The following is an 11,460-nucleotide window of genomic DNA, read 5'->3' as shown; positions in this document are numbered from 1 at the left end:
CCAACACCGAACATTGTTGCTGCTTTAATAATATCTTGCTCAAGCCAGGCTCTAACATTTACGGAAGGTTAATGATCAACTCTAGGATACAGGGATACTGGTAAAAGACTTATCAGGATTTTAATCAGTCTGCCAGTTTTTCCCACACTATAGTTTATAGAAAACAGGTAAGCAAATTACTGTATTGCATACTTTCCACAGGCTTACACTTAGCTGACATCTTGTATAAATCTATCGTAGGTGTGCATGTTTTTTACTGACAGTAGTCTGTACCATGCACTATGCACATCTCACCTCTTCCCTCACTGACCAGATTTTACTCGGAGGCTGGACCATGCTCTTTTTTTACCACTGCAGTGACAGTGCTATAGTAGTTTGTGTCTCAATGGTATTTATTATGCACAGCAGTGTTGCTAGGGCTTATAGCCACCTCACTGTCATTATTGGGTTGAGAAAAATCCACCCACCAAAACTCCAGCCAACAGCGGTCCTGTGGTCAGAATCTGACATTGATGATGGCCATTAACCATGCATTGTGCATGGAAAAGTGCAGCCATAGTCTGTAACTGCATGTTCAAGGTGAATCAACAATGAGGGTGTGTTTTATAAAATAATGAGCAAGTCTACACAGTGCTTAAAAACTCTTAAAAATAATTTGTGATAGATATCTTTAACAAGCACAATGCTCCTGGTCAACTGTGATCTTGTGGAGGTTTCTTTCTGACAGAATTTCTATTGCACAATTTGTTTGTCTGCTGTTTGCTTTAAAGACCTTATTCACTCAAGCTGGTACAGACACAAAAATGTTTGTGTTAAAACTGATACTCACTGTTAAACATTAAGACACAATCTTCAAAGATATGACAAAGGAAATTTATCTTGGTGAATAGCACAAATCTTACATTTTAAATATGCAAGATAATGGATGTGTTCATTCTAAGATCTTCTGTTAATAGTTTTTTTAATATCTGAATGAACCGGACAAAATTGCCTGCACACACACACACACACACACACACACACACACACACATATATATATATATATATATATATATATATATATATATATATATATATATATATATATATATATATATATAATATTAAAAATGGAGTTAAATAGACTTTGAAATAGGTCCTACCCACTAAAAATGCCAATATTAGTGCTTATCAATATCAGAGATATGTGATTAATGTAACACATTTAGGAATGTATGCCATTGATACTGGGCACACGAGGACACTTGTACTCTGGCATTAATGGTGTGGAGCATAATGTTTTTCTGACAGCCACTATTCTATTTTCAAAACCTGTTTTCTAAGGTGCTGTTTTCATTGTTCCCACGGCAACCTTAAAAATGTCATGATGAAAATTCATTGGGCTCCCATTGAGCATGGCTGTTTCTATAGCAACCAGAAGAAAGATTGGCTGAAAACTGGATGAGTAAGAGACAGAGACTGGGTGCATGTGTGTGGATGGTATGTGAGAAAGGAACAAAAAAAATTGCAAAAATAAAGTATGGAGTGAAAAAAGGGGAGTAAAGTAAGTAAAGCACATAAAAAAGACATTGCACTACTAATCCACAGTATGTATCTTTTTTATTGGCTTTAGTAAATAAGTAAGGAAAGGGTCAACGAGCTGAAGGATCATGATTGCAGACAAAATTCCTGTATCACTCCACTTTCTCCAGTGTGACCTCCCACCACCATCCTCACCGAGAACACCACACTCTCGTCCCCACCTCGAACCCTCCTCCCTCCACTGAGGATTTGTCTCTCACAGACAGAGCCTGTGGTTTGTAATCAGATGACAGAAGGCAATAATCCAACACTACACTCACTTGCTACGTTTCATACGCTTCTTCAAGAGCACGCAGGAGGAGAAGAGAAAGGAGGAGGAAAAAGAGGGACTGAGGTGAAAGCTTTCTAGACGACTAGACCGGGGAATGTGGGAGGTGTGTATATGTGAAGTGTCTGTGTGTGAGACAGATGAGTGGATGTGGAGTTACCTGTGCAAGGGTTTCTCTACCAGATGGGAATACAGACTGGAGGGTGACTTGACAGTAAGTAAAGGAAAGTAAGGAGTGTATGCAAAGAAACAATAATGGTGGGAGGAGGAAACCTTCCTGTTTTTCCTTAATATGTGTGTTTTTTGTGCTCAGACTGTATTTAAGAGGACAGGTTTATGCTTTAGGAGTCAGAAAAAGGATATGTTTAATGATTCAGGTATGTAGTGAATTGATATAAAACATAGAACCGGGTTGTTTTTGGATCTAGCTAAAGGAAAACAGTTACGTCTTTCCACAATGGCCTTGGAAGTGGCCCAAGGGTGTCAGCACACGTATTACTGGGTTTCAGTCATATTGCTAGCATTTATGTTTACAAAATAATTTTTTGACCTGACATATCAAGTCATCCGATGTTTAAGTCTCACCCTTTTAATAAACCGCAAATATTGTTTATGAACATACACACGTATTTACTACAAATTATAACAAATTGGTTCATTTTGGTCCACATAATTTGTGGTTAATGATTACAAGCATGTGCCTGAGTGTCTTGCCAATAAGCATTTCACTCATTAAAATCATAGTAATTCACACATCAATATGAATTCAATATTTATAATGCATTATACAGTAAATGTATTTATTGCATGTCATATATATCAGGCTTGTTTATTTTTTCATGCTTGGTCAATCTCTGTATAGTTGATAATGTGTAGTTATATTTACATGCATATTGAGAACATAATGCATTATGTTTTCTGTTCATAAAATAATGTAGATACTGATGTTAGTTTATTTCAATGTATAATACTTTTGGGGGGAATCTGTAGTTTGATATCATTTCACTTATAATGCTTAATAAGTTGGAGAAATAAATATTTGTGAGTAGTTAAAATTTTCAGTAAGACTCAAGACATGCTGGAAAGATTGTAGCTCGTAGTCTACTCTCTATGTGCGTATCCCTTGGGAGCACGCAATAAGTTACTGGGGAAAAAGAGGTCTGGTCTGATCTGATCTGATCTGATCAAATCTTTTATTACTGTTGTCACTGCAACCTCCAGTAGAAACATTGAAAGGAAAATAAATGAACAAACTCTGAAGTTGTGTGACGATATGGCATTATGTGCTGTAACCTTGAACACTAAATTCATAAGAATGTTTCCAGACTCACAGTGCTACAATAAAGTTAATATTGCACTGGTGAAGTGACTAGTGAAACAATAATTGTATTATGACAGCTTGTATAAAAACAGCTTGTCCAAATATTTTCGTGTGTGTGTGTGTGTGTGTGTGTGTGTGTGTGTGTGTGTGTGTGTAGACTCACAGTTGTGATCAAGTGACTGAACTGCAATATAAACACATCAAGTCTACGTAATCTGTATGTGTATAAATAGTGTGAATCTTGAGCGTGAGGGTGATCTTCCTTTAGCTGTAATTGCTTCCTCTTTTAGTTACTTGATTTTTAATTCCTTCAGCCTGAAGAGGTGACCTGATCTCCCCACTCTCAGCTGTGCCCACTCCTAAAGCTCAGCTTGTTCTTAGCCTACTGTAATCTGATCAGTTAGTAAGTGTGTGTCTAATTTTATACACATTTCTTTTTATATTTGTGGTATAAAAAAAAAAATAAATAAAAAAAAACCTAAAGAGCATATAGTTCCAAATACCAATACACAAATTACATGCACAGTATGAGTTAAAGAAAAGTATTTACTTGTTTAAACTGTTCACTGGTCCCCTGTGATGGACTGGAGTCCCATACTGGGGTAAATTCAAACAGTTTATGTTGGCTGTCTGAAGGTGAATAAATGAACTGGTATTGCTTTAAATTAACAAACCTTTCTTTCCAATAGGTTTTTCTATATGGCACAGGAAAAACACTCTGAATCTGGACTCTACACCTCTAGCGAATATCTTGGTTTTGCCCAAGCAGAGATGGAGATTGATGATGAGCGACCAATTATTTCTTTATCCAAGAGTTCCTATGATATGGTTGACAGTCCTGCTCAGCGAATGGAGCTACCCTGGTGCAGGCAACATCTCTGTAAAAGTGTCACCAATACAGGCTACACTCAGAGGCCTGCCAATAGAGGAGGTTCTATAACAGGCAAGCCTTCTCCTTTGGAGTTTGAGGAACATAGTATCTCTATAGGTGGTGTTACCACCACTCCAGAGACTGTTATGTTTCGTGAAAGAGCCACAAGGCCCTGGAGCATCACTGAGAACTCTAAGCAGGTATACAATGCTGAAAGGTGTGCACCATGTTCCCCGTTAATGCACAGGGATTTGAGGATGGGCTATTTAGAGGGCAGGGGGTCATGTTGCCAGTGCCATGCAGAGGAAAAACTGAAAGTTTGTAATAAAATGGTTTGTGGGATGTTGTCTCCTGCTCTAGGCACCAGGCTCTGCCTTAGGAATGCACACAGCCTTGCACAACAAGGGATAGATGAAAGATTTTGTATGCAGAGTCCCTTTAAAGGTGAAAGCCACCATTTACCAGCATGCAGGTCTGCATGTGTTCATAATGCACCGAATACTAGATCCTTCAAAAACACTTGTCATGTTGTGCCCTGTTCTGGACATTTATTAAATCCACTATCCTGTACAGGAAGTTCTTGTTTACATGAAAGGTTACCTTGGAATGGTTTTCCACCTCTAGTGTCCTCTGTCAGCGAGACAGGACTAAACAATCGTGCTGCAGGTCACTGCTATGGAGCTGAAGCGTGTGAAAAGAACAATTCTACTTTCAGACAAGAACAAAGTAGACAGTCTGGGGTTGGTCATCGAACTGTAAGAGATGCCTGCAACATGACATATCAAAAGGACTTCAGAGAAATTGGTGTGCAAACCATATCTACAGATTCCCTTATTTCTCCTCTCTCTAATGCTTTCCCTGAGATCAGTATGACATTTTGTCCAGGTTTAGACACATGTCCAGATGGAGAGGATGTGGAAACCAGGATCTCGATAAAGGAAGTAGAGTGGGATGCAGAGGGAATGACATGGGAGGTTTATGGGGCAGCTGTAGACCCAGAGGAGCTTGGCCTGGCCATTCAACATCATCTAGAGCTTCAGATCAAAGAAACAGCAGCTGCTGCTGCTCAGAAGAAAACAGCTACAGAGAATAATGGTGCCTCAATCCAACAAAACAATCGGGAGAGGAAGGGTGAAAGAGTAGTACGATTACTTTGTGGTCCAGCTTGCTGCTCGCATTCTACTGCTGTAGATGACTAAGGAGTTCAATGAAATTGTAAGTGTAAGAGCATGTAAACTGCCTTTGATACTTCGCACTTTTTTAATTAATATGAAAGATTAAGCACCTGACAGGGTATTCGTCTGTTCATCCCTTAAAGTGCCAGTTTATTTATCAGTTATTACTTTCATAACTATTAAAGGCAAGATTTGGGACATTTCCACTCAGGAACATCTTTATGGCAATACTTGAAACTAGCATACATGTACATTATACCTGAGTAAATTTAGACCTGATCAATGTATTTGGGGGAAAATGGATAACTTCTTGGGGCAATTGGCTAGGTCACAATCTTGTAAATAAAATTAAAAAAGCCCTTTAATAAACACATAGATGATATTATCATAGAGGAGATTGAGTTCACAGTTAATACCTACTCACTTTAAATATTGTAACCTACAGATTATGATTATAAATATGATTACATCTATTATGCTTTACATGATAACTGCTAGCGGATATACATTTAAACTGCATACATGCATCGTTTTAAACCATAAATAAGGTTGTATTGGTAAGATGTAAGATAATGGTGGTAGTGTTACATACATACTGTTAGGAAACCAAATATTATATATTTTTTTATGAAAACCTTATTAAACCTTAATTTATAGTTCTCTTATTTAGAAAAACAAATTCTGAAAACCATGTCCAAATGTTAACTAGGTTGTTTCTCTTAAAACTAATGTGCAACCTAATTAAACTAAGCTCTGAAGATATTTAAAGTGTTAATATGATTTATTTTGTAAAACACACATACATCAACATTCAATTAGTCAGTATTGCACTTAAACAATTAAACCATTTAGTGAGTCTCCTTACTATTTATTTTCCATAGGAATATCCAGATTCAAGGAAAGTGTTAGCAAAGCATTAATATTTGAATGGAACATGGTTCATTTAAAAATAGAAATGTGTAAAGCTGTAACAGGTCATTAATGAGGATGCTTTTGTGTATAATGTGTGTATGTGTATCTTGCCAACTCTGGTGAAATCTCAGAGTGCACTTATAGCTTTATTCTTTGCCCAAAGCAAATCATATCTTTCTTTGGACCACAGCATTGTGATTCACTGTCAATAATCATAATAAAGTAATGTAAAAAGTTTAATAAAAATGATCTTAATATATGTTAACAAAAGCTTTTGTCTGAATAATTGCAACAATAAATTGTTTGAATCCTACAATCTGATTTTTCTCTTGTTTAGAATACATGAAATACAAGGTGATGTGGCATGACATATGAAAGCAGATGTGCTTGTGTTTACTTTTAAAATTTTAATTACATTTTGTTTTTGGCTAAAATATTAAAGCGAAAAAGAGAAACCTGACGAGGATCCTTTTAAACTTGGTGAATGTTGTTCTGGTTAAAAAAATTATCTGGACATTTCATTGTCTTTTCATTAGCATTTTAAGCTATTGGATGATCAGGCACATTCTCTGGTATTGACAGTACTCGAGCACCTTGTCTCACTGATTTGTGTTGTGTTTTCTGTCTCAGTTTTTACTGTTTAGGGTAAACACAAGAACAACAACTCGGCCAGTTCAGTAGTGTTAGATAACAATCTATCCAAATACTATTATAAACCATTAATATCAATAGTACAACATTATATAAAGACAGTGTAGTTTATAAAACGTATGCTTCAGTCAAAGCATAATCATAGCATGAACCAAAGCTCTACATCATGGTTTTTCAAAGCATCCACTTTCAGTTAAATCTGGATCCCATGATGCAAATACAGTCCAACCATTCTAACATTAATCATGTTAGACAACTCAGACTAGTTACATTTACATTGTGTTAAATAATTCAGAAACATTTCCTTTTCTCATTTACCTTAAACTGCAGGTAGCACTAATGTCTTACAACTTCAGAATCCTGTTTTGTGTTAAGGTTACACATTTCAAATATTCTTTCAATTTCCTTACAGGTTTCCCATCTCCCTAAAAACTACAGGTAGATTGATAGATTGATTGCTCTCTATGGGTGAATGAGCAAGGAAAAAAAGCATATTACTACTTATATGTGTGCATTATTGCCCTGATAGGCTCCAGCCCACCACAACCCTATCCTAGGAACTTATTGTGCTTAAGTGCTTACTGGAGGTGGATGAATGAATGAATTGGATTTATTTGAACAATGATGCTTTTGAATTGCCATTCAAATTAGGAAGTAATTTTGTTTTTCAATTTCCTAACACCAATCATTTGGCTTGACCAATCAATCGGCTTATCACATCATATAACAAATACAGCAATAAACGTCCGTCATTATTTTTATCATCATAAATAACATTTGTAAGCCCGAGGATATACACGACTGACCTCTGGGGGTGCTTTTCCTGTTATTTAAAAGGAAAATAAAATAAAAGGAAAATATAACTGCATACTCTGCACCGTAATTTTGACCTCAATTTTATTCATATTATGCCATCTGCTGGTCAAACACGAGAGGCAGCTCGTCATTAAATCATCGCTTTTTAAACACACACACACACACACACACACACACGAATTTAACATACGTTTTTTTTTTTTTGAGGTTTCACATATTTTCCACATGGATTTTTCACATGTAGTGCACGTGTTTTATGATTGTTCTATACAGTAATGTATACAGTATATAATGATAATTTAGAATTATTTCACATTTTGTCACTGGAATGATTTTTTAGGACTTAAAACTATGCCACCACTTTGCAAGTAGGAATGCAGCTATATACAACAATAAACTATTTTATTGCACAGAAAAATAAGACTACATTCCACAGAAACCTTTCTTATTACTGCTTTTATAGAAGGTAGAAACATCTAGATACGACTTTAGATACATCTGTCCCTGGTAATTATAGTATCTTGTTTTCCCAGACATAGCACCCTATAATATTATAATAAAAATGAAGTTTAGTGAATATTTAATCTTAAATATAATGTATTTAATATGTATTATATAATATATAATATTAAATGTCTTATACAGTAATCTCAACTAATTACCCAAAAGGCTTGCAATTGTAAATCTTGTTTTTAACTTGCATGTTGAAGAACCATCAATATATTGAATATAGAATATATTGACCTGTCTTCTCTACCATTGTACAGAAACTTTGTAAGAGGACTAGGCATGTGAGATTAGGTTCCTGACTTGGCTTTTTGTTAGAATGTCATATGATTGTCTGGAAATCACCAGATCTTCTGATCCAATGGTATAGTGTGGCTGGCAAGAGAACACAGAGTATTCTACATTTTGCTCTGTAGTGATTTAGTATCGTTTTGTGAAAGTGCTGATGGAACTCTTATGCTATGCTGGGTGTCAGGCAGCGACAAAAGCCCTTTCTGCCTCACCAGAACAATCTAGTGTGGAGGTGTATTGTAGAGTCTTTTTGTCCAGGTACAGAGAGGTGGGACCAGCACAATGTGCAGCCTCTGCCATTAGTATGGTATAAATGGTGATCCTTCAGACCAATGGCTCTGTTTATTTAACTGTGGATGATGGCAGAGAGGAGCTTTTTGGTACAATTTGTGCTGCTGGTTTTGATGGGTCTTACACTGGAGACAGCTTACGCCCATGTTTTCACCCCAAGTCGCCTCCAGCAACACAAAATCCTCCACTTGGGTGAGCTATCAGGCTAGGTTATGACATAAAAATGTATACCACTTTGAAATAATACAAAAACATAATCAAGTTTATTAAAGTGTGTATCAGAAAGCGCTTTATCCCTTTTTTGTATATCATATGTATGGCCTGGCATTGTGTAATTACCCTTTAAATGCAGTTTGGTTAAAATTAGGAGTTGTTATTTTGTATCTACAGACTGGCCCAAGGATTGTGGCCTGGCTCACTTCAAACCACACACCACAGAACGCATTGTTTCAGGCAATGAGGCCAGACCCCATTCATGGCCATGGCAGGTCTCACTGCAGGTAAGTGGCTTTTAAGAGATAAAAAAAATCATTAAGACATGCGATTTACATAAGACTGTAATGTCAGCTTTTTACAATCTGTCACACCCTATAGGTTCGGCCTAGAGGCAGCAAACACTATGTCCATGTGTGTGGTGGGACCCTGATTCACAAAAACTGGGTGCTGACTGCAGCCCACTGCTTCCAGAAGTATGAATTTGTGTTTTAAAACGCATAGCAATTACATGAAAAAGAGTAACAGGCCACTACAGTGGGGATCAATACAAAGATATGAAACTTAAAGTATATATATATATATATATATATATATATATATATATATATATATATATATATATATATATATATATATATATATATTGTATATACAATATATATATATATATATATATATATATATATATATATATATATATATATATATATATATATATATATATATATATATATTGTATATACTATAAGTCTGAAAATGAAGACGATACTAATACTATATAGTCAGTGAACATGTTCGAATAGAAATTCAATTCAAAAACTTTATCCAGATAGAAGTTATAGTAATCTAAGTTGATCTGAAGGCCCCATCTAATATACTATTTTAATAGCCTTTACCTAATCAAAGACAAGATCTGTTTTTAACCTTAGGGGTAAAGCTGAAGAAGCAGGCAATTGGCGTATCGTTTTGGGGAAGCACCGGCTGAAGAAATCTGAAGCTGCCGAGCGTATTTTCCCTGTGAAGAGAATCTACACACATGAACATTTTCGCTACCCATTGCACAGTGAACTGGATTATGACATAGCCTTGGTTAAAGCAGGCACGGACATCCTGTCCAGCAACTTTATCCGCTACGCCTGCCTACCGCGTAAGCAGACCAACCTAACACCTGGACATTTCTGCTGGGTGACCGGCTGGGGCGATACACGAGGTACCTGAACTCTCATTTGCTGCCACCAAAATATTAAAGGAAGGAAATCAAGGAAATCAGCAAGGAAAAAGTTTAAGTATTTAACACAGGCCATAAATGCACATATATATCATGATGTGGTGACTTTTATGAATCTCAGGTGGGAAAGATAATGTGTCACTGGCTGAGTCACTAAACCAGGCCCGTCTGCCCATCATTGACCACAAAACATGCCGACAGAAGACGTTTTGGGGAGAGCGTGTGAGGGAGTCCATGATCTGCGCTGGCTTTAGAGACACAGAAGGACCCCCTGCTGCCTGCCAGGTAAAGGGATAAAGATATTTTGGGGAGCTTATGGTGTTATTAAAATTAAACTTTCTAATGAAATATTAAATTAATTAATAACTTTGGTGCTTACTTGAACATTAAAAAAGGTTTACTTATTTATACATATTCTGAAAAATAAGGAGGTCAATAATATAGTACAATCGTAAAATCTTATTTGTACTTGAGGGATATAAAAAATCTTTTACAAATACAATTTTAATATTGTTAAAATGGAAAGTTTGAGATGTATCCAAATTATAAAATTATATTTAAATCATGTCAATTCAAAGATAAATAATTATAATAATATTATTTGTTTTAACTATTTTCCCTAAAACGTTCCTAATTCTTCTTCACTTATGCTTCATAACTGTAATTTCATATTGAAGGTGGAAAAAGCTTTAGCTTAAAGCGTAAGTGAAAACTTTTTAGGGAAAACAGTAAAAGCAAATAATAATATTAAAATTATTTTAAAAAGTGCTTTCTCCATCCAGGGAGATTCAGGTGGTCCGCTAATGTGTCAAGTAGGCGAGGATCGCTGGGAGGTGCGAGGCATAGTGAGCTTCGGTCCTATCGGCTGTACAGTGGAAAATAAGCCCAGCGTTTTTACTCGGACTGCTGCTTACATCCCCTGGATTGAAGCCACTCGCATCAGGGACTTCTTTTTCCACTGATCTCTGTGACTTTAATGTGAACCAAGTCAAACTGGAAGGGTTGGACAGTTGTAGAGTGACCATAATACCTGCACCTGGCATGTGCTCAGAGCCACCCATTAAATCATCCATCTGCACTGCACAGAACAGAGCTCTAGGAGAGCATTCAGTTTGCCACTGATGTTAGCAGTCAGTTTTAGCTGCAGTGTGGGTCATTCAGTGCATTACTTACATGACTTTGCAGCTATGATGTCCTTATACTAGCTTTATTTAAGGGCATTTGAGCTGCCACTTTCTGTCTTTTTAAAAATGTAATACAATACAAATCAAGTAATAAACTGGTAATTACCTCTTTTCTCAATGAAAGATTTTTAATGATTTTTTTTTAA

General features: G+C 36.2%; 2 protein-coding genes across 5 annotated transcripts; both read left to right on the top strand.

Annotated features, from left to right (window-relative positions):
* The first annotated feature begins 1,721 nt into the window (after positions 1-1,721).
* LOC124388398 lies at positions 1,722-9,149 on the top strand. Of its 4 annotated transcripts, XM_046852968.1 has the most exons (3): positions 1,722-1,957; positions 3,862-5,258; positions 9,077-9,149. In XM_046852968.1, the coding sequence occupies exon 2, from the start codon at positions 3,872-3,874 to the stop codon at positions 5,240-5,242; it is 1,371 nt and encodes a 456-aa protein (XP_046708924.1). In that variant the 5' UTR covers positions 1,722-1,957; positions 3,862-3,871; the 3' UTR covers positions 5,243-5,258; positions 9,077-9,149. The 4 variants fall into 4 exon arrangements, with proteins under 4 accessions (XP_046708924.1, XP_046708923.1, XP_046708922.1 ...); XM_046852967.1 differs by lacking the exon at positions 9,077-9,149 and having other exon boundaries at positions 1,723-1,917; positions 3,862-6,437; XM_046852966.1 differs by lacking the exon at positions 9,077-9,149 and having other exon boundaries at positions 1,723-2,065; positions 3,862-6,437.
* On the top strand, positions 8,755-11,277 carry zgc:112285 (uncharacterized protein LOC561476 homolog). The gene is made up of 6 exons (XM_046853907.1): positions 8,755-8,878; positions 9,077-9,186; positions 9,281-9,375; positions 9,832-10,112; positions 10,252-10,415; positions 10,913-11,277. Exons 1-6 carry the CDS (start codon positions 8,755-8,757, stop codon positions 11,090-11,092), a joined length of 954 nt encoding a protein of 317 aa, XP_046709863.1. The 3' UTR covers positions 11,093-11,277.
* Positions 11,278-11,460: the final 183 nt, after the last annotated feature.

Source organism: Silurus meridionalis, chromosome 7 (assembly GCF_014805685.1).
Source record: "Silurus meridionalis isolate SWU-2019-XX chromosome 7, ASM1480568v1, whole genome shotgun sequence".
NCBI classification, from domain to species: domain Eukaryota; kingdom Metazoa; phylum Chordata; class Actinopteri; order Siluriformes; family Siluridae; genus Silurus; species Silurus meridionalis.
Note: the sequence above shows the minus strand (reverse complement) of the source record. Positions and strands in the feature narration are given on the sequence as shown.

What these genes read in the sequence shown, in the direction of transcription:
- LOC124388398 (XM_046852968.1), top strand. Translation starts at nt 3,872, where the DNA reads ATGGCACAGGAAAAACACTCTGAATCTGGACTCTACACCTCTAGCGAA.
- zgc:112285 (XM_046853907.1), top strand. Translation starts at nt 8,755, where the DNA reads ATGGCAGAGAGGAGCTTTTTGGTACAATTTGTGCTGCTGGTTTTGATG. An exon ending in GCAGCCCACTGCTTCCAGAA is followed by an intron (nt 9,376 to 9,831) that starts GTATGAATTTGT and finishes TTTTAACCTTAG; the next exon opens with GGGTAAAGCTGAAGAAGCAG. An exon ending in CGGCTGGGGCGATACACGAG is followed by an intron (nt 10,113 to 10,251) that starts GTACCTGAACTC and finishes TATGAATCTCAG; the next exon opens with GTGGGAAAGATAATGTGTCA.